The sequence below is a fragment of the Lissotriton vulgaris genome, chromosome 7 (assembly GCF_964263255.1).
Source record: "Lissotriton vulgaris chromosome 7, aLisVul1.2, whole genome shotgun sequence".
Lineage (NCBI taxonomy): Eukaryota > Metazoa > Chordata > Amphibia > Caudata > Salamandridae > Lissotriton > Lissotriton vulgaris.
The window spans coordinates 597120970-597148137 of NC_141695.1; the positions used below are offsets into that span (position 1 = coordinate 597120970).

Consider the following 27168-nt stretch of genomic DNA (forward strand, 5'->3'; position numbering starts at 1 on the left):
ATTGTCTAAGGTTGGAATCTGCCCTTTGATATCATTTATCTCACTCAGCAGCTTAGCTCTATCGCTTTTATCATATCTAATCAAAATTTCCACCATATCTTTGGATGATGCCACTGTATGGTCTGCCCAGTCTTTCAATAGATTAGGGTCTGGGTTCTCGTATGAGGGAATAGTATAGATTTTAAGCCCCTGGGTATGCGTCCAACATCCAAGTACCTCTGTAAGAAAGTGATCTCCCACCACTTTCTGATTTCCTTTTCATAGGTGCATTCCTATTTTGTAAATACCCTTTCAAATGATCCAGTCCTTTGCTCATACTTGCGCCTACGTCAGTTTGCTGTTCAAACAGGTCACCTTTAAACACCAGATCTGCCGCTTCTTGTCTCTTGGCATCAATGAACATTTCTTATCCTGGAAATTGTAATTGTCAATAATAAATTCTTGATATAAGTTTTGATTGTTAGAGCCTCCACGCACTTGCCACCGAATACCAAAGTTTTGACTCAAGATGCCGCGATGAGAGGCACTCACCGGGGCAGTTGTCAAGCCGGTATGATGTCAAGACATCTGCCTCCGCTCCTACTGCATCTCCTCACAGTCCCTTGTCGAACTGCAAATTACTGGTGGCGGCGGAGCGAGTCGATTTAATAATAGTCCACACATGAAAAACGCCCAACACTCCTCGCTCTCAACGGTGCGGGTGCAGCAGCTCGCGTAGGCGGTTCCGTGACTGTACTTTACACCACGATGTCTCCACACGAGAAACAAAAGGCTGCGTGCTCAGGCTTCATGCAATAAATTCAGTTTATTACGATTTCAGGAATCAGAAGGCTAACACACGCGTTTTGGCCACCTGGCCTTTGTCCGTGTTAGTGAACCCATAAAACATACCTTTAAATAACAGATTGTTTCATTCGTTAAAAGTAATTCATAAAGACAAATAAAGGACTTTCAGAAAAACTTCTTGCAAGGCATGCAGGAATAGTGCAAAAGTCAAGGAGTATTCAATCCCTGGCAGGAAAGCAAAGCATTCAATTGACAGATTAATGAATTGCAACGCTAGTTTTGTGCTGAATTGTTTGGTGTGCCTGTGTGGTCTTCAGTATATTGGAAGTACAATCCATCAGCCAAGAAGAGGATACAGGAGCACACACAGGCAATAACCAATCATGATAGTGTTTACCCTGTGGCTAGGCCTTGTTGTGGGGATTCTGCACATATACAGAACTATGCACAGGAAAACAGGACCTCAGTGAATAGGTGGTGTACCGACCTACCACATCCGTACCCAAACTCCCAAACAGATTAGCTATAGTGTTGCATTCGTTCTCCGTCTACAGCGAAGCTACCAATGATTTTAAAACCCAGAACACACACACTATCTTGGGAAATCGCGGGAGCCAGACACTCTTTCGCTAAGCCAATCATACGTGTCCACAATGTGAGAAATCAGAGACGCAGTATGGTTTAAAATGTTTATTTCAACTAACGTAATCTATGGGGCAGTACACAAGCCAATACTAGCAGCAGAATGCATAAACACAACATAGTCAGCATTGTTACAAAACCCAGGGAATACAAACGGGCATGTCATGTCATAATAAACTGTGGAAAAGGACTAAACGACCAAACCACCCTCTTGTGACAAGAGATAGTTTATTATAAAACGGACGACCTCTGGGCTTTGTCAGCAGACCCCCATACCTCAAGGCCTAGATGCAATGTTCGCATCGCAGGAAAAACATAGGTCTTCTCTCTGGAATGGTGCATCTCCCAATGTGCAAAAACTTGTTTGTGGCTGCAATATTAAAGTACGCAATTTCCAGAAGTGCAGCTGTGTGTAGCATGTTATGTCTAAGTGCGAGGGACTGATCAGAACAGAAAAACAAGGGCCATTGTTGTTTAACCTTGAACATCTTGTGCAGACTAAACCTCAGAGCACAGCAAAGAACTTGCAAGGCAGACAGTTTTCATGTGAAAGGAGCACAAACAGGGTTTTGAGAAATATATACAAGCAGTGTTGTGCGCAAAAGCAGCCTCATGACAGCAAAGCTCATGCTAACTTAGCAATTGTCAACAATGGACCTATAAGTCTTACTACAGCACTTTGCAGAAGTCCATGAGTCACGCAGTGATAAATTGTGTTATTTTTCCCTGAATCATGTCCTGGTAGCTGAAAGGGGAGGAGACAGGGTAAAGTTGCTGCGCCAGTTAGAAACTAGGTATATTATAGAACTACAAACGCGCGCACCCTGCGGACTTAATAGTGAAGAGGAACTTTGATCATTTGTAGGTTAAGATGCAGTGGCAATTACCAATGTATTAAGGGTAACGGTGATAAAAAGCAACCCTAAGATGGCCGCCTTAAGTTCTCTTTCTTGTCTCTTTCTCTCTTTTTCTCTATTCTCTTTTCTTCTCCCTTGACTTTCCTCTATCAGAATCATGGGAGAATTATTAGGGAATGTAGGATTGCCAGATTTGTGAGAATGAAAATGTAATTTTTTGTTTATTTTGAAAGTACCACCCACTTGTTTTGAAAGTTGAAAAATGAAATGTTTGATCGCAAGCTATGATTTAAATAGAGTTGGCTTATTGACTCTGGGCTGTGATAATAATAGTACTCTTATGATTTTTTGAAATCCTTAAGTTTGTCCAGTTGGAGGGGTTTAATTCGAAAAATTCTCCAAAGTTGGATATTAGACAAATTGTGATTAATGAATTGCGCCATGGACAGTGTCTTAGTATTTTAAATGTCACTCTTGGGGGACTTGCCCATCAAGGGCTCAATTTTGAACTGCATGACATAATTTTGCTTTGGATGAGTTTGGATTACTGTTCTCGAATTGCTCTATGAACGCCCCGTAATGAAATATAAAATACATGGGCCGATGAAGGACTGTTTAGCTGTTAATTGTGAAAAGCAATATGCTAAGTGTTGGACTTGGCCCTTCTGGCAGGTTCACCCCTAAACTTTTTGCTTTGTGTTTGTGACCCAGTGGTTGTGATTTTTGGTTTCTGCGCACTTTCACTGTGTCCCAGTGGAAAGTGCGTGCGCACTCTGAGTGCGTGGAGTGAGGTTGGCCTGCCCTCCCATAGGAATGCATGGGGAATGTCTGTGTCCCTGGTAGTTCCTGATGCGTGAGGCGTGCATGCTCAAGTTTGGTATGTACCAACTCGTGAGAGTGAATGCTGCGCAATGGTATGTGCGGCGTGTATGTGTCTAGTGGGGAAGTGCCACTTCTAGACATGGCTGTACGTGTGCTGTAAATTCTGCCCGTGCCTGTTGGCACATTGTAAAGTGTGTGTATTTATCTAATGTATTTTGGTATAATACAAAGGCTATTTTTATATATAACCTTGTGTGGAGTTTCCTTTGTGGTTGGCCTTGGTTGTTGTTGTTGGGGTGCGTACGCAAATTCTTAACTCACATAGCCTCCAAGTTTAGCCTTGCTGCTCGCGCCACGTTACCTAGAGGGTGAGCAGGGGTTATCATGGCGTGTAACTCCCTTGCCCTGACTTAGGAGTGGTGGTCTCTGATTGAGTTTGGCGCAAGCCCTGGCCAGCCAGGGATCCCATTTCTAACACTAAGATTCTAAATCAATGTGTCAAATATGAGGTTTAAGACACATTTGTAAAACTGCAAATCTTTGTTTATTATAACATAAGATTACTACGCTAGCCTGGCTAAGATGGCCACCATGGAAGTACATATAAGCGATCTCTATTTTCTGAAAGTCCTTTATTTATCTTTATGAATTTCTTTTAACGAATGAAACAATCCGTTATTTAAAGGTTTTGTTTTATGGGTTCACTAACACTGACGAAGACTAGGTGGCCGGAACACGTGTGTTACCCTTCTGATTCCTAGAATTGTAATAAACTGAATTTATTACATCGAGTCTGAGTGCGCAGCCTTTTGTTTCTCGTGTGGAGACATCCTGGTGTAAAGTATTGTCGCGGAACCGCTTACGCGAGCTGCTGCACCTGCACCGTTGAGAGCGAGGAGTGTTGAGCGTTTTTTGTGTGTGGGATATATATATATATATATATATATATATAACACTGTACCTGCTCCATGTGAGTGAGTGACGCTTGTAATTCTGCTGCTGCCACTTTTGTGCCCACTCTGGGCGTGTAATGAAAGTGTGCTCAGCTGTGGCACAGCACAGTCTGTTGCCAAAGGGAGATAAACCTCATCTTGCGCTATCGTCATTGCACCTTTTAATTTCATTTAGGGTCAGATCTACTAACACATTTTCTGGTCATCAAGAATGGTAAATTGCAGGCTTTGCGACAGTGTGTTTTTCGAAAGCATTAAACCCGTTTAGTGATTCGGTAACATATTATCAAATCGGTACATGGCTTTAGGAAACCGTTAGGAATCACTGTTAAGAAAGGGCATTCCTTTCTAGTAGCGATTTCTTGTGATATGTATTAATGTTTTGCTACTGACATCCGTTCACAAACCATTAATATTTTACAGACTACTGGAAGGTAGTAGTAAACTGCTTGCAAATGAATGGTTGCTTGTGAAAGGTAAAGGTAAAGAAAAACCTTTTTTTTTTTTGAATCGGCAATGTTCCATGGCACCACTGCCTACTCTTACAAATAGCTTAAAAAAAAATTCTGTTTTTAAGCTCATCCCATTTTCCTTTAACGAACATGGGCTACATTTAAGAAAACAAATTGCTTTATTTATAAGCAATCACAGACCCCCGTGTTTGCTTACCCTAGCAGGCCACCATCCCTGTTATGGCAGTTATTCTTAGTAGTTCACAGTTTGCGACCTACCTCATTAATATTCATTGTGTAGGTCTAATTGCAACCCACTGTGATTCGATATTTCGTGAATCGACCTATTAGTACAAAGGTTGGTTTGGAAAATACCACAGGATTCACAAAATGTTGGATGCTCATATTGCGACCACGTCTTGCGAACCCTGTCTTAGAACATCTGTCTCTCTAATTAAAGAGAGGGACCCAAAACACCAAAGGGGTAGGGTACCAAAAGACAATCTGTCACAAAATATAGTCCCCTTCGGAACAATTATAAGCAGTCAAACACACTTACACATAGCGCCTTACTAATTGGTACATTTTTCCAAATTTGAGCAATACTAAAAGATGATGCAAAAAAGTGTCAGAAATCATAAAAAGTACACAATTTAATAAACAATTACATTAAAAAAGGATAAACCATATATCCTGATACAGTATATGCAGATAATGATCACACAGTGGGAACAAAAACAACACAATAGTTAAAAGATAAAACAGGGATACTATGATATAATTTCAGTAAATCATATTCAATTTTGTGATGTATATCTATCCAATTGGAAAAGTTGTACAATCTAATGATTTAGTGTATCCCAATACACAAGGGCATCGACGTGTTTTGGTTTTGGAAAATTAAATTTCCAAGCCAACACCTTCATCAGGATGAAATTTTAAAATTCCCACAATATAAGACACATCTGGAAAGTATATAAAAAATAATATCAAAACATTGGCACTGATATACCATTGCTAACCAAATATAGCATCATCATCATATAGTTGCTCAAAAAGAAGAAATACATACTAGTCTCTCTAACACATACATAGCACATCCTTCAAAACAGTTAAGCAAAGGTCTTCAACATGAAGAATATGAGAAAAATTCTCAGGCATTGAAATATAATGTTTGTGACCATTCTCAATTCTAAGTTGGAGATGGTAAACCGGGTTTTGGCTGTGGTCATACCCCACATCAGTTGACAGTATAGAGGCTAACCCACTGTGATTCGATATTTCGTGCATCGACCTATTAGTACAAAGGTTGGTTTGGAAAAATACCACAGGATTCACAAAATGTTGGATGCTCATATTGCGATCACGTCTTGCGAACCCTGTCTTAGAACATCTGTCCCCTACTTACGTAAAGGCTACAAAATAGCCTTTTGTCCAGTGCACTTTAATCTGTTCTCTTTCCTGTTAGAGGTGTTGTCTATATTGTTCAAAGCATCTGAATTAATGAAGGCACTATATTTTGGCTTGATTTTCCTCCAGTGCCTGTGGTGAAACGGTAGGGTGTTAAAATATCGATTACAAAAATATAGCTGACATAAATATAGTTGTATAAATATCGTTTACATAAATATCGACTCCCTATACTTAAACAGGTAAGTACATAAATATCGACTCCAAAATATCTTTGTAATTAATATAGATGTAAAAAATATCGACTTTTTAAAATAATTAAAATTACATTAAATAATAAATAAATATAAGTACTATTAACAAAATACATTACATTACTTTTATTTTTAAACTATTTAAAACAATTTTACTACACTTTTTAATTATAAACTTAATAAATGTGGACATATACATATATTTAACACATTACTTCATATAACAAAAATAATACATACATATAATTAAAATATACAATATATTACTAATTAAAACATTTGATAGCGTAGGAGTAAAAATTACTATTCCCACTCCAGAGGGTGCAACAGTAGGGAAAGCGTTGGATAGCGTAGGGGTAAAAATTACTATTCTCACTCCAGGGGGTGCAACAGTAGGGAAAGCGTTGGATAGCGTAGGGGTAAAAATTACTATTCCCACTCCAGGGGGTGCAACAGTAGGGAAAGCGTTGGATAGCGTAGAAGCAAAATTACTATTCCCACTCCAGAGGGTGCAACAGAAGGGAAAGCGTTGGATAGCGTAGGGGTAAAAATTACTAAATGTATTTAATCATTTATAAAATAACAATTATTTTTTTTTAATCATTAATTAAATAATTAATCAATTACATTGTAATTAATTTACTACATTTTCACTAAAAAATTCCTGTACACACACCTAAAATTAATTAATAAATTAACATAATTAATTACATAATTAATAATCAATTAACTAATTGAAATTAATTGACTATTATTTATTACACTATTTATATTCATTTAAAACATTAATTAATCTATTATTTCATTATATTTAAATTACTTCCCACCCTACTCCTCTATAAACCCACAACCCGCTACGGAACTATTAATACTAAATTCAACATAAAATACATTATTAACTAATAAAATAGTACTAAAAATACTACTTTATCTACAAATACTCATTAAAAACACTACATTACTTATAATTATTTAAAAAACGATATTATTGTAAACTATGTTTTTGTAAGCGATATTTATTACAACTATATTAATGTTAACGATATTAATTACCTGTCTGTCGATATTCTGGTCAGACTATATTTTTGTCATCGATATTTCTTCCTGTAGATATTTTTGCTGCGATATTTAGGTAAGTCGATATTTTTGCGACGATATTCCCGTACTGTACCGGTGAAACCACATATTTGTTGTGGTAGGATGTGGTTGAAACCGATGAATACAGTGTTTGAATTTTCTTCTCACAGGTCTGAGCTGATTCAACTGGTGTCAATAACACTGAAGAATGCAGAGAAGCATTATAGGGGACACATTGAAGAGCAAATCAAGTTGTATCAGAACAGGTGAGCAAATGGTCATAACCTCGTCTACGTCAATCAAGGGTTGAAGGCTGGAAAAAATCATCCATCAGACGGTGGTATTGAAGTAATTCATGCCACTCAGTGTATCTCCGAGCTTTAATCAAACTTGTTATTTTGGTAATTGCTCCATGATTTAGAATTAGACGCGGGTGTTTGTGAGCAGAGGAAAATGTGCATCAGTCTTTTGATAATTCACCATTTATAAATCACACAGAGATAAACCTGTGATGTCCTTGGACAAGTGATGGCGGGACATGATTAACATCCTAGGATTCAAGATCGTATGGTTCTCATACGGAGTGATTTGAATGTTCTATACATTACACTTTTTCCAGAATCAAATTCTGGCCCCTCTCAGCTATAGACCCATAGCTTCTAATCATGCTTCTCTTTTTAAAACCATAGCTGATGGCAATCGTGCTGTAGATAGGCTCATACCTGTTTTGCTATACTGGTGCTTTGACCTAGTGAGCACTTGTTTCTGCAAGTAAATCGGATGGGACAGGCAGAGGCCTGATAGGTTGTAGATGGAAGAATGTAAGACGTGCATCCACTCTTTTCTCCTGTCCTAAAGCGATACCCCTTTTGTGCTCTGATAAAATGCCCTTTTGTACCTCTTAATGTCCAGAGATGCCCCTCTTTTGCCCTTCATGTCTAGATGACAGACACAAATGTACACACACTCCTCCCCTTAAAATAGAGAAAGGCCTCTTGGGAAATCGCAACCAGACTTCAGATGTCAAACTACATGCTGGAAGGATTTACATGAAAGGTAATTTGTTTTGTGGTATAGGCCACATTTCTCTATTACCATCATTGTCCATATAGGACTCTAGTACTCCTGATCACAAGATTGATGGCACTTGTCTTGTTGAAAACGTCAATGTTGTCACCAAAGTCTAATTTGCTGTTCTTTCGATGGACATTGAGAACATATATGCTATAAATGTAACAAGTGATATAGATACCGATGTCAACATCTAGACAAGCCAGAGGAAAAACAGCTCTAAAAGATGTAACTATCAGGAGAGATGAGTACAGACAGAAGCAGAAATTGCACAAAAAGAAAAAAGAGCATAAGGAGGAAGAGAAATATGTAGAAGCATTTAACTTACCAAGAACACCTAAGCATTCTGATCCAGATTTGTTTGAGAAGTGCATTTTTTTCGGATTAGTTTTGGTGAAAGATGGCAACAACTTTGCCTATTCTGAACAACTGAAGCTTAGAAGAAATGAGAGGAAGAAAGAAAAATGAAAGTTTCCAGGATATGGCGAAAAGAATTACCAGCATCATAAAAGGGTTTATTGGGTAACATTGGTGAAAGACCACGATCACACACGAGTGTCAACAGATAATGGTAATCGTTGGGATGGTTATAAAGCCTCTTGTGTTTTTTCATGTCTCTGCGCTTCTTTTGAGATCTTTACTGTTGGAACATTGTGTCAGAAACTGGAAACAGATGCAGAAACGTTAAGCAGGATTCAGAGGACCATGCAAAGTATTCAGGAAAAAGGGTTCCTTTTAGTGCTTGCCTTCCAGACACCGAAAGCTGTCTGCTTGCGAAAAGACCTATTGGCAGCTTACAGTAGGCTAAGTGTTGGTTGGCTTTATTGTCGCTCTTATTGGCTAGCTTTTTATTTGGTACCTTGTGTGGGATTTCTTTCCTCTTCTTGTGTTTTCCTTCTACTGGACACTTTATGTATGTCCTTCCACTGCCTAATTTTCAAGTGCAACTTTTTCCTCCTCATTAAGCACCCCATAAGAGTGTTTTCCAGCAGTCTCCCTAGTTTACTTGTCTTCCGCCCCCTCTGCTGCGCAGCGCTGAGTGTTGCTTTCTGTCCCCCAAATGCTTCTCCCCAGTGTGCTTCTCCTCTACTTTGCTGTCTAGCCTGTGTGCTTCTTCCCCCAGCTCCATGTTGCTCTCTTGCTTGCTGTTTGTTTCTCTTCTCCCCGTGCTCCATGTTGCTTTCTCTTGCTGTTGTGTTATTTGCCTCATCTGTGCCCTTTGTGTTTATTTCACACCCCCTTTTAGTCCCTCACATTGCTTTCCTCCCCACCCATGCCCACCGTATAGCTTTCCCACGAACCCCCACCTTAAAAAAGTGCTTTGAAAAGCCCTACATCATTTTGTATGTGCAAGCATGGATGGTGCGTGCGTTGACAAAATGTCACGGCCAAAGCCTTTTGTTGTTGTTTTTTTTGTTTAGAAAACTAAACTTCTTTAGCCATGCTGCACAGAAGACCCAGAACCAGAGGAAGTCTAGGACCCACGTTTACATACCTTTCCGATGCAGCATCTACAAAATGTATTTACCAATGTCAAGTTAAAAACAGATCCTATTTTCTAGAGAACCACCACCACCTGATTCAATTGTGGTGTCCACTGCCAGATACTTCAATGCCTCCTGACCACCATCCTCGACTTCACACAAAACTGAAAGTAAAAGAATGGACTCGGGTAGGAAACACTTTGTACAACATAGATAGTCCTAGGAATGCAAGTTCCATTGCACTGAAGGGCGTTATAACAGGGAGCTGCGGAACTCTGTTGTCCATTTAATGGATCTTGTTCCTGAAGAGGATCCTGAGGATTACCTCTGACCTGACCATCATAGAAGCCAAGAATTTAGCTGAAGTCAACATCTATCATGGCATCACATCTTTGATTCCTTGTACTCAACAAAAACTCATAATGTGCCTTTCTGGGTCTGCTCTTTTTGGTTTTCACATTGATGACGAACTCGAACACACTGTAAAAGAATCTTCTGAAACCGTACAATCTGTCAGTTTTGAAAAGAGAAAGGCGGTTCAGTTTAAGAGGCTAAGACTTACCCATATCCCCCATTTCCAAATAGCAGCAACAACTGCAACTTTAAGAGCAGCAGTTGCAAAATGATTTTTTTCAGAGACGAACATCTCTCAAAAGCGGAGCTCTCAACAACCTCCTGTGGCTCTGGGTAAAGACCCCTTGAGCAGAACAGGGACTCTCACTCTGCCACAAACTTGTTTGAGGGAGGGAGCGTTTTCAACTTGTATCCCTTTTGACAGAAGAAAACATAAAACTGCTGGGTGCAAAATATTGTGAAAAATGGTTAATGAATTAGATTCTCTTTTTTTCCCACCTTCTATTTCACCGAAGGTGTCCAAACCTCTACAATTGAAACGACTTAAAATAAAGATTCCTTTGAATAGAAATATAGAGACACTCCACAATTTGGAAAAAACAAGTGAATTTTCTGCTGTTATTTCTTGATTCAAAAGAAAAGTCAGAATGTAGAGTTTCATTTCTTCCTGCATCTCAAATATTCCAACAAATGGGTCAAAAAGGAGTAATTTCAACTGTTTTCTCCCCATCAGTTTTTCCCAGTTTTAGCAGAGGAGATTGGGTGGCATCAAGAGACCTATAGGATGCAAGCACATCCCATTCTGCATGATGCATTGTACCTTTGATACTGAGTAGGACACTCACACTATCGTTTTTGTTCCCTCCCTTTCGGTCTCATGTCCACTCCGAGGGTTTTAGCCACATATATAACAATAGTAGCAGCAGGCCTGGTAAAGGGGAATAATTTGCTAAGCCAACTTTGGATGGCTAGCTCTTAAAAGCTAGTTCAGCACCAAAACTACAAGACATGGAGGCTTTCCTAGCCCACCTCTGTGACCTGGGTCTTCAGATCATCGCTTCGGAATCCTTTCTTCAACCAGTGCAGACAATCCTATACCTGGGAGACACAACAGGCACACTTAATGCAAACGTGTCTCTTTCATAAGAAACTGTCACCTTTGCTGATTAAGATTGTTTCTCTGATAGCAACAGCAGCTCCAGCAGTCATACAGTTATTATCCATCCTCTACCTCAGGCTCAAGCATCTATCTAGTGATCAATACCAGACTACATACACAGCTTTTATAGAAATGCCAAGAATTTCATTGGTGTCAGAGAGCGGAGGCTGGAAAGAGACAACAACCTTGAACATCTCAGGTATTTTAGTCTCTCGAGTGATGGTGCAAAATAATTAACATGCTGAAGGGAGTCCCATTCCACAAACCTCCTACTTCCATCTCTGTACTCGTGGATGCGTCACTAGAATGCTAGGGTACCCACAAGTGAGATCTATAAGGTAAGAGACCGAAAGAGGTCACCTGCCCATAACTTGACTTCCCCGTTCAAAAGGGGGCAATATTTCAAATTGGAGTTTGTCGAGAAAATGTTATATGTTCATAAGTCAGTGCAGTAGAGAAACCCGTTTTCAAAAGACTCTGTCACAGAAAGAAACTGGGAGCTTGGTGTTGCCAAGGTAAATATGGAAACTAAAGAGGGACACTGCAAGGCTTTATGGACGGGCAGTTGGTCTTGAGATGAATACTTTTTTTTTTAAATACCAGGGTAGCCCAAAATCTTCCTTCGCTCCTGGTTGCGACTCCCCCAAATCCCCCCCCCCCTTCCCCTTAGGGCAGGAAGCACCCCTAAACAGCATGAGCTCTATGGGTATCTCAGGCTCCCTAATTGGATCAGCAACAGAGAGCAAGTGATAGGAAAACACCTGTTATTTGCACAGTTGTGGTCTGAAAAGGATCAAAGACCTATATAAAACACGCATTGGCTGAGACTGGGATTCGGGCCTTAGCAGGAGGTGCAATAGTTACATTTGCTTTGTTTTCTGTTGCAAACACATGCCACAAAAATGGAGTATGGGGGGGGTCAATAAAAAGAACATCCCACTTAGGTGTGGCGGCCATGTTCTTAAGATGCAAGTTAATTTTAGTTGAACAGCACATGTATGCTTGGATCAAACGTAGGAGCCCTTTTAGGTTTTGATGCACATTACAGGAAAATGATACCAACCATAGGCATTCTTGTGATGGAGATACTAGTTAATACGGGGTTTAGCCCACAACCATTCTATTAGGTGCGGATAACCTAATTGGATTATAAATAGCAGCTTGCCACCTTATAGCTCCCAACCTCTGTACAGGGTGGGAATAATCTCTCCTGTGTATAACTCACTGCCTAAACAGGGTAAGAGTAATTGCTTCCTGGGTGAGAGTTACTCCTGGGCCTACCTTATAACTCTAGAAGGTGGGAATATTAATTTTTCAGTTTACCTTTCAAGCATCCCTAAAGGGAGGGGGATATATCTGCTACTGGGTATAGCCCACGGCCACTGTGGAGCTGTGTATGGTCGCTCTTTGGTACAGTTTGCAGCCTTTCTACAGGGTAGACGTAGTGATTATTGTAAGATGTAGTCCACAATTACCGAAGAAGGTGAAGATAACTTCTCCTGAATATAACGCATTACCACTATAAGACAAGACTATTGCCCCTAGATATAGCTGATAGTCACACTAGTAAATGTGGAAGTCAATTCTGCACATAGCTTACATCCACCACACAAGACAGTGTAGTACAGGATATTCATCCCCCCTTGAGTAAGCTTGGATAGTCACCTCTGGGCTTAACTTTCAGCCTCTTGACAGGGTGTGACAGCCAAGCCACCTCAAGGTTCTATCCAGTTTAGGTCCACAGGGTGAAGACAACAACTTGAGACTTGGTCTCACTCACCAGTTGCAAATACGACAACATTGTGACTCCATCAAAGCCTTCAGATATGAATGGTATCAAAAGCATCCCACTACCAGCCTGACGAGATAGATCAGTGTCCCAACAAATGTCTGTCACCCTTCCGATTCACTACCCCCTTCTATCATGACTAATATCCAACACTCAGAGGAGCTGCGGTCAATTATAAAGCAATACAGGCTGCTTAAAAATGCATTTTACCACATGGATCTCTTACCCCAAATATTCAGGCCTCTCCTATGATGCAGTACCCTTTTCAGTCTGTGCAATCTAACCACTCATCCACTTTCTAGATAGGCTTGGCGTACCTTTCTAAAGAAACATGCTGCTCACTGATTTCTACAGGGGGACACTAAAATACCCCTTCCCCGCAGATCCCAGATATCCAAATGACAGTTCCTTGACATAATTCAATGACATTTACAGAAAGGATAAGTGTCTGTCCTGGAAAATCTCTCAGCTTCCCCACTCTCACCCATGCCTGCGTGGGTCCATTAGAACTCTTGAATGGCCTACCATGGGCAGGAACATCAAGGTGGCTTGTAACATGTAAGGACACCATAAAGAGACCTGCAAATCCTATCAAGGCTGTCAGCATGCTACAAACTATAAATTGAGTGCCTATATCTCACATCTGTTAATCAATCACACTGCTAAGCTCTGCATCTTTTAACATAATAACTGCAGCTCGGTGGTCATTGCACACAATATGGATTAAAACTAGAACAACACTCTTCCAACCACAACATTTACACTTCAGTGCCCCACTTGGCGTTAGTAAGCGCAAAATTTACAGTGCAATATAATTTAGCTCTGAAGTTTTTCCTCTTGTCCATATCGCCAAATATGGCACTCATCAAACAGACAAGTTAACTACCATGCACTGTATCAACAAGCACATGGGACCAAATACAAGATCCTGGTCAAAGGAAGCACGGCTGATCTGACACTGGGAATTAGTGAAGGACATATCTCTGTCATTTTGCAGGCTTACAAAGCAGGAGAGAGGTAACAAGCTTAGCAGGTTTATTTTATAATAACACACATAAGGGCAAGACAATGTCATACTTAGAAACTTATTTCAGGACTGGGGCACACCTAAAAGCGATTTACACACCACAAGACAAAACTGTGAAATGCCATATTTTCGCATTCAGGTTTCCAGAGCCTAGATCATCCCCATTACCCTTTTCATAGGATACGTACAAAGAGGGGAGCTATCATTTTTAACACTTTAAATACATATAGGTCCACCTTGCAGTGTATAAATAATTCTGAGTACAAATCCATAGTATTGTTTTTTACACCTTTACCTCTTAAGTACACCAGGACCTATAGGCTATTAATTACTAATAGTCAAGTTCAACATTTCCTGATACTCATTATTTTCCAATCACTGATAAATAAGTACAAATTACAAGTTTCAAAACATGTTAAAGAAATTACTGTTCAAATTGGATAGTGAAACGTTTTTAGTTATAATATATGGCCAGATCACTATTGGCCTGGAACAACAAATTTTCACTTGTTTCCCTTGTATGCATGTTTTCTTTGGGGGGAAAACCTCTTTTAAATGGTTTTGCAGGGATCCAGCATGTGAGTGAAAACGTTTTACTGGTTTTGGATTCAGGGAGAATTCCCACCATGCCCGAAAACTAGGATTGCAGGTAAATAACTTTTCCTACCAGGAATCTCTGAAATGTTCTGTGTTTCAGTGCTACCGGGTTGTGAAAGTAGGCTTTCCTGAAGGATAACTATGATTGATTTAATGATGAACCAGCATCTGCAACTTCTCTTTTCTTAATGCACTTGTTTGCCTTTTGTAGATCCGAATTTGGTTTGTTCAGTGTTCTGGGACCTTTCTTTTGAATGAGGAAATACATCTAGTAGATGTCTTTTCCCATTTGGGGGGTGTAAGGACTTGATCTGTGGCTGTTGTTTGTAGTAGAACTGGTGTTTTGTTGTTCGGTAGATGTAAGTGAAAGTGGAAACGTGATAATACTCTCTAAACTGGAACGGTGTACAGAGTAGGGGGAAGATGAAGTCATTTTCTGTTTTTCTGGGACTTGTTAACAGTATCTGGTTGATGCTGTGATCAACACAAAACCATATTACTTTCTTTGGTGGTAGGGCTGTTGCTGCTGGGGCTCTTGGTGCTGCTGCTGGCCTTGTAGCTGCTAGAAAGTGATTTGAGCCCTCTGAAGCTGGTTTGGATACTATCGCCTGTATTGAAATCTGAAAATCAATTCTATTCTTCCACACCACAGGCCTTTAAGGTCTCTGTGTCTGCCTTAATCCTCTATAGCCCTTAGGCTATGTGCAGACTGAAGGACCGGTACAGAGAATGGAACATTTAAGATGTTTTTTGTGCATCAGGAGACACACTTATAAGGGGTTTGTAGTAAGTCTTTCTCTTCATTTGGCAGATTACATACATCTTTATCAACTATGACCAGGCTCTGTCATTGCGGACTAAGATGGCCGACTGGTAGGAGCTCGGGAAAGAGCTCCACGCACTTGGGATCCTTTGTGAGGAATATCCCACATAGTGCTAGCCACGAACATTATGGATAAGGAACAGAACAGCACCTAATATCAAGAGTAACTGGATGAATATTAAGAAAAGTGTGGCAGGATCATTATGAGCGGACTTTGAGGATCTGAACACAGAAGACGTCGATCACCAGGAGATTACAGATCACCACAGACAGAACTTACCTCCACGTCCAGCAGTTGAGATGCGTCGGTGAAGCGGGGCGTTATTCGGAGAGTATTGGCACAGTCGGTTGCCTATGGGAGCGTGGCCCCCGTTCCCAGCTCGAGAGGGATTGCGGATCGGTGGGGGATGCAGGCTTGCTCCAATTGGCTCACGGGGGATCCCGCAGGAAACAAGTGTTGCAGGCCTCGCCAACCCGCTCTGACCTGGCAGCCGCACGCCTAGCCCCAGCCGCACGTCGAAGAGGCACAGGAGACAGGCAGCAGAAAAAGACGCTGGGAGCGACCTCCGCTGTGAGGAGATCACATTGCTCGCGTCTGCCCCTTTCTCGCTGCGTCTCTCTCGCCGGTCCCCCTCGCCTGTGCCGATGTAAGTGGAGTGGCGCTGAGGCATTGCGGGGGACCGCGAGCGTAGTGGCAGAGGGGAGCATTGTGGCAATTCGAAACAGGATCGGTGAAGACGGCCATTGGACCTACCCCCCCCTGGGGAGCGCTGACATCGGAGAATAGTGCAACTTTTATTTTATTCCTTCATACTTTCTTCTAATAACCCATTGGGGAGTCGCATCAAACTGGCGGAAATGATATCGGTAAAGCAATTGAAAGCAACAACAAAGAGGATGAGAGGCGCTTACCCCATTTTGGGATAAACACAGACCACATCCCTCCTTGGCCAAACACTAACCACTGAAACTAAAACAGGCTATTACTAGAACTAAAAAGAAGACTACAACATGCAGTCCTCGATCAAGGAAATAGAAACAGGCCCACACTGTGAATAGGAAGCCTGGTACAAATAAGGCAGCCATATTGGACAAGCAATAATGCAACAAAATTTCCTATTTCCTGCGCCAGCCGATCACAAGATCCAGTGAAAACAGGTCGGAATATGCATGCTATGCCGCTAACTCCACACCATTAGCCATCTTCATCTATTATTGTATCTCAATAGTCACCTCAGTAGATACATAATAGTATAATATACACTTCACAATAGTAGTCGGTCTGATAACTTTTCACCAATAGACCTTTTCATCTTTTATTAAATCTCAATAGTCATTGCAATAAATAAATAATCGTCACATCTCTCTGGTCATCGTTCTCCTATTTCTGCCCACACTAGTCTTCGCCCGGCAGTTTTCCTCCTCCCTAACCCATCCCCAGACAATATTACACGGACTGATTACAGAAAGTCACACGTGCAACATCTCACTAAATCCCCCACAATTATGTTGGAGCTCCTAGGCACACACACTTACACCATCACCTGCCCCCACACTCTCTAATAGCGCAGCCAAACGCTTCAAACACAATCTTATAAAACAACATCCAGAAACACCCATAGCAGATCAATATTTTTCAATACACATCATTGACATTCTAGTTCCACCCTACTACAACATCATCAGACTAGACAGAGCTAGTGCCGACAAGTCCGGGGTGGCATAGCCTGCAAACATCGCAGCAATATCTCGGTAAGCAGAGCCATCTCCCCTTCTTTCCAGTCTTGTGAATACCTGTGCCTTAATATCTCTAGCAAGGGTACACCGGTCTGTTCTCTGCATATCATCTATCACCCACCAGGCGAGAACCTCACCTTCACCGAACACTTCATGGATATGGTGTCCTCATAGATGGGTCGACAAAATACCCAAATATTCCTCAGAGATTTCAATCTCCATTGGAATGATCCTAATGACTCAGCAGTGAACAGTCTTAAGAACTTCCTGGCTGACCTAGACCTAACACAGTTCTGCAACATCCCAACACACGACAAAGGATCGATCCTGGACTTGCTAATCTCTAAAACAGGCCACATTCAGCTAGAGTTGATCTTACCCTGCGACTGGTCAGATCATCACATCATCACGTTCACCATTAAGGAAACGGTGAAAATGAGCTCAGCCCAACCCACAAGACCAAAAGTGTGAAAAAGAGACCTAAAAAAACTGACACCCAACACCTTACCGTCCTCCTGTACTAACTTATTGGTGCCTCCTGCAGGATTTACTACAGTACACGAGCTCACCAACCATTACCTCTCGACCATGACATCAATAATAGACGAGGTAGCACTTCTGCAACTAAAAAGAGTCTCGCTGTAAGACACTAAACCTTGGTATAACGGTATACTCAATGATGATAGGCGCTCCCTCAGAACTGCAGAACGGGTCTGGAGGTCAACACCATCTTCCAACCACCTTATGATCCTCAGGTCAAAGAGAAACGCATATTTTCGCAAGGTCAAGCGCACCAAAGCCGATTATTTCAGCCTCCAACTTGACCAAGCAAGAAACCGTCCCAAAAAACTCTTTGAGCTGATAAAAACTCAATCTATGGAGGCATCTCATCACCCACAAGATACTGAATGCTCGCAGCCAAATTGTGAAGAATTCTCCACATTCTTCTCCCTGAAGACCGACTCCATCAAAAGAGACCTCCTAAAGGACCTAAACTTCTACGCGAGCCCGAATACACTAACCTCTCCTATTCCCAGCTCCACGCCATGCCAATCCCCATCAAAGTCTATGCCTAAAAATAATGCAAGCTGGTCATCATTTTCCTCCTATTCCGAAGTCGCCCTAGGCAAAATTCTCAGTGCATTGAACCCAGCCAACCACTCCGCTGATCCACTTCCGGCAAACGCAGTCAAATACCTTACTCCACTGCATCTACCTCTCTGGTCCAAGATCATGAGCAGTTCCCTCCAACAAGGATGCATTCCAGACACCCTCAAGGTAGGCCAGGTTTCACCCATCCTAAATAAGTCCACGGCAGACCCCGCGGACCTAAACAACTATCGCCCAATCTCCAACATCCACACCCTAGCCAAGGTACTGGAAAAATGTGTACATCTACAGCTAACAAAACATATTGATCACTTTGACCTACTCCACCAACACCAATCAGGTTTCCGTGCTGGCCACGGCACAGAATCAGCCATGACACACATCATTGATGACGCGCTGCAAATACTTGACCATAATGGATCCTGTTTACTCATCCTACTTGACCTATCTTCAGCCTTTGATACGGTTAAACATGAGAACCCGTTAGACCTCCTGAAACATAGAATGGGCTTATCTGGGGCAGTCCTAAGCTGGTTCACCTCATTTCTCCAAAATTGGACACCACAATTAAAAATCAAGAACACCCTGTCCAAGCCCGTCCCAGTGACCCTGGAGGTACCGCAAGGATCAGCACTATCTCCAACACTGTTTAATCTCTTCCTGGAACCTCTAACGGAAATTCTACAAACCTCTAACGTACAATACCACATGTATGCAGATGATACACAGCTATACCTCAAGATACAGTCCTTAGATGATATCAAATTACTCAACACAGCTCTTAGGAACACTCAAACTTGGATAGCTGAAAATCATCTTAAATTGAACTCCCTAAAGACTGAATTCCTGCTAATAGCCCCACCGGCTCAAATCCCGAAATTGCAAGATTGGATCAACCCTATTACGGCGTTCAACGTGCAACCGACCATTGTGGATTCAGCAAAGTCACTTGGAATAACTTTAGACAGTAACCTCAACATGCAAAAACATATTAGCAATGCTACAAAGGGAGCCAACCGTCAGATAAACACATTGAGGAAACTAAAACCCTTCCTATCGCACAATGACTAAGCAGGCAGTACAAGCTCTGGTTATACCCAGAGTGGAATACAGTTGCGTCACCCTTTGTGGCCTGCCCAAAGCATCAACTGCACCCCTTAGAACTTCAATCAACGCTGCAGCAAGACTCGTAACTGGATCTAAACGTAGCTCCCACATCTCCCCGGATCTTCAATCCCTGAATTGGCTACCCCAAGATGCGAGAATTCAACTGTAAATTGCATGCATGACGCACAGAACCTTACATCAAAAGACCCCCAGTTACTTGGCACAGAAACTGACGATCTCCGGTGGTACTAGATCCTCAAGAAATGCAGAAAAATTACTATTGAAACCACAAAAATTCCATAAGAAAAAAACCTATAACGGATGCTTCTCTGGGATGGCACCTAGAATTTGGAATGCCTTACCCCCTGAAATCAGACTTAACCCTTCCACTACTGCTTTTAAAAAGGAAGTTAAAGCCATCCTCATGGCTAAACACACATGACTATGGTCTGCTGAATCAATGTGGCGAAAGGCAGCTATATTCTCAACCACAAGACAGTTAACGATGCCAAATATAACTATATTGTTTTTTTGTTTTTGTTTTTTCCCTTTAATATTTTCTCTGTACCTCTGTGTTAATTTAATCTTATTGTTTGTATATGTAACTTTTTACTGTTTATATAGCGCTCTGATATCCGCTAGGATCTTGTTCGCGCTCTATAAAACTTTTCAAATAAAATAAAAATAAAAATAAAAAATAAAAAATAGCAAGCCCTTTGCACCCACATTTTAAGCCCATGCAGCTGCACTGTATATTTTTCTGTCCAATGTGTTGTGTTTTGCTCTACCTACTCAGAGGCATAGTTGGTTTGAGGACTGAAATGCAATCTACAGCTTATATTTCTTTTGCATGCTTAGAGCCACTATAGCATTTGCTGGAGACAAGACATTTTCATAAGCAATGTACCCAAAGCCAGGCACCCAAGAGAGTAAAGGGCTTTATTGAGCCCTTTACCGCAGGCTGTCAACAATAACTGAGACTGAAATGTTTCCACAGTAATATTCAACTTTGCCACTCCCCCGAGCAATACCTCTTGAATGGTGCAAATATCATCCATTGATAAGGCTTTAAGTGGGAAGCCAGGTGGTGATGTCTGAGGTTACACTGTAGAGTCTGTGTCCAAAAAGCGCCTTGAATAAAATTATGAAAAGTAGGACAGAAGTCTTTTAATTTTTTGTGGCGACACTGGCACATCTGAAAGAGACAAAGATGTTATGGTAGCCTTATCCGGAGTCACTAGAATCTTTGTTGGAGAAGGTACCGGATTAGAAACCTTGGGCATCAGTGGTAGAGGTAGAGGCTTCAGCAAATTCTTCACAAGATCTTCTGGAGGAATAATAAATGTCGGAATTCTTCTTCTCTCAGGATATTCTGAGGTAGAATAAATTCTCCAGGTAGCTCCCCCTTTCAATGTGTATGTGTGGGTTGACACTGAATTCTTTGACAGCGAGTCCCTTGATGGTGAGATCTTCTACGTCAGTGGATGTCATCGATGTATTGAGTAGTGAAAATCCACATGTCAACATTGCAAGTGTCCATGACAGTGATAATGCGGCAGTCTATGGTGTCTGCATCAAGCCTGTCTTTTATGGCTAACAGTATTGAACAAACTCACACTTTGATGCTGGTAACCTCAATGTCAGATGAGCACGATGCCCTTATTAGGAGGGGCAGTCCTTCTTGTGCCTACTCCATTCCTTGGATCTCTCAATTCGAGAATCATTAGGGGCTGAGAATGTAGGTGCTGTAGAAAGTATCACTTTGTTGGGTGCTTTTTTGCACGCTCCTGCACCTTGCTGATCTTCTGCCTCTTGATGTCATCCTCCAGCCTGCCCCTGAGACAGATGCCCTCATGATCTTTTAGGGTCTTCCTAGGCATCTTTTGGCAGAAGGGGTATTCTGCCCCAGCATGAGAGTTCAAGAGATAAATGATACACAGAGCATGTGGTTCATTTACAGCCTTTTTTTCTCCTGTACATTGTGCACCTGCCAAACAAATAAAGTAGAGAAACAAAATACCTGTTAAACACTTAAAAAATCCAAAGCGGTTGAGCGAAATCTTAAAGGTAGAGACAAAGTTTATTTTCTAAAGAAAAACAATGTTTAGAAACTCCCAGAAGCATTCTGAGATCCTCTCAGCACACACCGAAAAAAATAAATGTTTCTCTCCTGCAACTGCCAGTACAAGGCATGATGGGAGAGGAAAGATTGCTGGATTCTTAAAGGGACAGTCTCCATATTCCTTAAGTATTCACCGCTGCTTATCTGGCTGCTCTTAATTACATTTCTTCTTATTTTCCGATATGTTAGGGCAGCCCTAAAAGTTCTTTTGCAAAGAATTTTTCTCTTATTTTCTAGGAGTAATATTTCCTTCTTCTAATGTAAATCAATGCAGTGTGAAAAAAAATTCCATTTTGTAAATTGACTGGTGATAGGTTACAGTGATTTCTATGTCAACAATAGCACTTTTCGTGCTTTTCAATTTGCCAAAGGTTAGAGTGACAATATAGTTAGGTGTTGAAATAAAATAAAAACTAATTTTGAAACCCCCGAAAACTATAATTCACCATGTATAAAGTACTGAACTAACTACAACTTCCGCCCCTGTTATGCACTGCTTATGAACTTACATATTGCATCACTCATGACATGTTAAATGGCATCATTGATGGCTGCACTGATCATTAATGTTAATATTCCTATCTTGTTTCCCCTGTCGGATGCCTACTGTTCATGCAGTCATGAGATACTGGCGGCCTTATGAAATCTCCTTTACCCTGTATAATTAATGACCTATTTTGCTTCTTAATTTTTCCATGGTTATTATTGCTACTCAGTTGTTGTTTTGTTCTTGTTTTGCTGTCTTCCCTGCAGCTGGTTGAAGGTCACAGATTACGTCTCTGAGAAGAATCTCCTTGTGTTTCAAGGTGCTAAGGTGAATAGTGTGAGAGGGGTGGTCTGCAACCATAAGAGTAGATCCATCCATATTTTTGTAAAGCGCAAACATATCACCCCGTTAAGGTTTCAAGGCGCTGGGGGCTGTTGGGGAGATAAAGTGAGCTATTGACCCCTGCGCTCCAGTCAGCCGCTCTGGCCGCTGTGCCACACCTCTCCCTAGTAGAATTGGATGCCATGGGTACAGGTGTGGGGGTGGGGGGGTGTCTTTTTTTTTAATGTTAACATTTTGCATGAATGTTGTGGCAGTCTGTCTGCAGGCATGAATGACTGTTTGGTTTAGGTTGTTTATATTTATGTGGATCATTATGTGTTTTAGTTGACTGAGCATTTGGTTGTCTCAGTGCAGTAAGCATTTTACAACTGAAGTAATGATGATCATACTCACTTGCTCATGTTCAAATGTGTGTAGGCCTGGTCCATGTGTGTCGTTTGGCATGTCCTTGAATTCACGACATAGTATGTGTTTGTGTGTGTGCGAATGCATGCAAATGCATGTGCCGATTTGTTTGATGAACTGAGGGGAAATGAAAGGCTTGCACTACGTCATGGGAGCACTGACTGCTTTTGGCTTTTCCCTGCACCCAGCAGTAGTACCAACAGGTAAGGATCTTTGAACATACCCTCCAGACTCTTAGTTCAGAGAAGGACCCAGTGGACTTGAATGTAGGTATCCCAGTTTTCTGTAACAATAGTACCTGGGTACTGGGTGCAGCACATTGCTATATTTCTAGCGCCATATACTCTTGTCTGGAGTAACTGCACTATATGGCCTGCAATACCACCACAGTATGCCTTTCATGGAATGGTTTATATGTTTTTGCTTCTCAGAAATTCTCTCTGAGAATTGAAATAGAAAATGCTCATTTAGAGAGCCCCACTCCCTATAACTTTGCTCTTTTTCACCATTAATCACATATTGTAATTTCTATTATCAAATGTAGATATCATTTATGTTTTTAATAAAGTTGTGTGCCAGATCATCAAATGGAGCCCAAACTATAAAAGATTCAAGTATGCTTTTCTGATGGACTGCACACAATACTAGTATTTATGGGAAGGATCTCTTTAGGAAAAGAGAGCGCTCTTAAGAAGCCTTTGAAGTGTGAAAATGAAATACTTTTTCACCTTAACTCTCCCCTTCTTAAATGATCCCCTCAAGAGGCTGGGCCTCATCATGCAGTCCTTGATATCAGACTCCTCAGAAGAAAATAATGCTGAACCATAAATCACAGCTGTGAAGAACACTATACCTTGGGTGACTTTTTACTATAGAACACATGCCAGACTTTTAGCTTGTCAACTTTGAATTAATAGCAGTGCCTCGAAATCAACATGGTCAGAATTAACACAAAGTAGCATAAAAAGGTTGACATTTAAGGGACTCCTCCCATGAAAAAAGCGACGGGGTCAAATAATTTAGAGAAAAAGCAAGCTTCATGGGCAGTTGTGTTGTCACGATCTGTTTTAAGGCTGTATGCTCCATGACGTTAAGACAACTTCCTATTTTTGAATTGCAGCTGTCTGAGATTGTGACATGTCTTGAATGGCATTAAGGAGTAGATAGATCAAAGGAAAAACAAGGAGACGGAGCGCTGAAACTTTTCAGACACTCACCCTCTGTCACAGATCTGGGTTGAATTCATCATCATTCTTTAGCTCACTTCGCCACCTCAAGCCAGACCCAGCCTTATTCAAACCAGTCTTGACCCTGTGCCTCATGGGAACAGTCCAGCCCGAACTACCAAGCCAGGTCTTTCCTGAACCGGAAACAAGCATCCTGGGACTGGTTTTTGGGGTAACACCCTTCATCAGCCAGGCTAGCTTAAATCCAGTGGCAAAGTGAGCAAGGGACCCATGTCTGGACATACCCTGCCAACTAAGGGCGAACAAAGCAAACACTAGTTATGATGGACGGAGCACTGAAACTTTTCAGACACTCGCCCCAGTTACAGATCTGGGTTGAATCCATCATCATTATTTAGCTCACTTCGCCACCTCAGTTGAGACCCAGCTATATGCAAATCAGTCTTTACCCTGTGCCTCATGGGAACAGTCCAGTCAGAACTGTCAAGCAAGGTCTTTACTGAACCGGAAACCAGCATCCTGGGACCGGTTTCTGGGTAACACCCATCATCAGCCAGGCTAGCTTGAATCCAGTGGCAAAGTGAGCAAGGGACCCACGTGTGGGCATACCCTGCCAGCTTAGGGTGAACAAAGCAAGGGATGATGGACGGAGCACTCAAACTTTTCAGACACTCACCCCCAGTCACAGATCTGGGTTGAATCAATCATCATTCCTTAGCTCAATTCGCCACCTCAGTTCAGAACCAGATATATGCAAATCAGCCATGTTCGTTTACCTCATTCATGGTAACAGTCCAGCCCGAACTGCCAAGCCAGGTTTTTCCTGAACTGGAATTCCCTTGTATTTGATTTAGGAGTAGATCCCAGTTTTGACTGTAGAGGCTATGGAAATCTGTTGCCATTCAAGAATGTTCCCTATTAAGACTCTCTCTTTCTTTTGAAATGTAATATGCAATAGAAAAAAATGAGTAAGAGATAACTTGTCAAGGCCCTAATGCCACACATAGCATTTGTCTGGATTGCACACCTTTGTCGTTTTTGGTAAACAGACTAAGAATATTTGTCTCTTTTCAGTTGCAGTTTGTCCCTATTGAACATAATCTATAGAGTGTATATTGAGTAGCATCAGTTTGTCAAACACATGTGGCAACTTACCTGAGGTAAGACTATGTAAATATTGCATAGCGCTGAGAGTCGTTAATTCCCAAATTGTGATCTGCCTTACCTTTCGAATTGCAAAAGCCAACATACTCATGCCATGGTATTACTGAAGGATGTGGGACATTATACCTACCCGAATCTGCCATCTGACTCGAGCTAAAGAATTGCAGGTGGCTCAAGACATTGAAGCGAAAGGCAAACACTTTTAAAATTAAGCAATATGGCAAGCCCTCTTTGATAGCTGATAGACGCTTGACACTCATTCATGGAAGATGCTCTTTAGTTCATATGCCAGACTTCAGACTCGAAGTTTCTGCAAATGTACTAAATTTGTTCTTTGAAGGAAGCATCCAGGTTGAAAGACCTATAAAAAAAACTCTTAGAAAAAGTGCAAGATGCGATAGAAAAGGGTATTAATTGCTGCAGCAGTGTCTCATTGTTCAAAATTCACCAGCATTACAAAACTATTTCTACTGCAAAGGTTCACATATCAGTAAAGCAAACACTGTGACTACACCCCTTGACCTGTAAACAGCAACAACAGAAGAACATAAGATGTGATTTTTTTCAAGTTTGTGATTCATCTGTCATGTGAAATGTGTCCAGAGTATGGATTTATCCTGCTCAATTTTTTTCCTTCCCTCTCTACCGTTAGGGATTCCTCTCTAGCATATGGGAAAGGATTGTTTTGACTCTGTCCTCATAGAGGAAGGCATCCCTTTAACTTGAAAGGCAGTGCACAATCCTGTCCATCGCCTTGCTTTTTCATCAGTTTTAATGTTCCCCACACATTTCTTGTACTTTAAAATAGAGCGAGGGTTAGATCAGAAAGCATGCAGTAGTGCATGGTGGTTTTATCTCTCCAGATTAGATTCTGTTTTCCACATGTCCCTACACCCTGGCCTGAAGGGGTTCACTATGGGAAAAAAGGTACACTCCTTTGGTATTGACTGTGCACAAAACAGTTTCACAAAGAACTTAGTAGTAGTTGTTTTCGATTTATCAAAGTAAGCTACTCATGTTTATTTGTTACTCTGCTATTGGTTGGTTCCAGCAGCATCAGCCAAAGAGTGGCTATGAATGGCAAACAGAAAGGCAAAACAAATAAAGGTTTTCACTGTAGGACTACATATTGCAATATTGGGCTAGTATATTCGATCTCGTCTGTGGATTTGTAGCAATATGCCTAATGTTTGTGAGGTCCCATGCATATTTGTGCATACAGATGTATATGTGTGTGTGTGTGTGTGTGGCGGGGTATTGTAATATTGTATGTGCTTGAAATTTAAACTGGAGGTTTTATTGGAGTTGTAAGGATTGGGTATTGCCTGTAGAAGTATTCCACGTTGTTTCGGTTCAAATCTGCTGTAGTGAGACAGAGCATTGGAGAGAATGCAACATTTGTTGTTTCACTTTTAGTGACAGTATGATTGCAGGCAAACATCATGAGTAACTCTCAGACCTGGTACATGCTGTGTCTATCCAGCCATCCAGGTCACAGACTAAGAGGAATCAGGCAATTACATCAACCACACATTTGTGGCTGAGCACCAGCCCTATCCTAGATCCTAGTAGTTCCCATGACAGACTATTATTGGGAGTGCGAGCATAAGCCGGTAATCTACATCAGACTTGTGGGGGCAGTTCTATCTTTGTCCGTAGATTGGTTGTATCCAAATGACAAATGGGATGCCAGAGCACACCTGCCAAAGACTTGACAAAGGGGACTCATCGCTGTTGTGTGTAAAGGGACATCAAGTTTAAATTAAGGGCTTACCAAGCATAACTGCTCATGCTTTGGTGGAGACAGTGGGTGAGGGATGGCATAAGTGGAGTGGAGTAGCAATATTTTCTAGATGTAGAATTTTCTAAAGGTAAATTTCTGTTTTGAAATAAAAATCATATTTCCCTCACAGCATAAAACATTAATGCTTTTCTGCTCTCCCTCCTTTA

At 41.3% G+C, this 27168-nt stretch overlaps 1 protein-coding gene across 5 annotated transcripts in view; it reads left to right on the forward strand.

Annotated features, from left to right (window-relative positions):
- Positions 1-27168, forward strand: part of EXOC7 (exocyst complex component 7) — a 404713-nt gene that overhangs the window by 324692 nt on the left and 52853 nt on the right. For all 5 annotated transcript variants that reach the window (XM_086930707.1, XM_086930709.1, XM_086930711.1 and 2 more), the window contains 2 exons: positions 7424-7519; positions 22387-22447. In XM_086930707.1, the coding sequence (XP_086786833.1) occupies positions 7424-7519; positions 22387-22447 (157 nt within the window). The remainder of the gene's footprint in view (positions 1-7423; positions 7520-22386; positions 22448-27168) is intronic.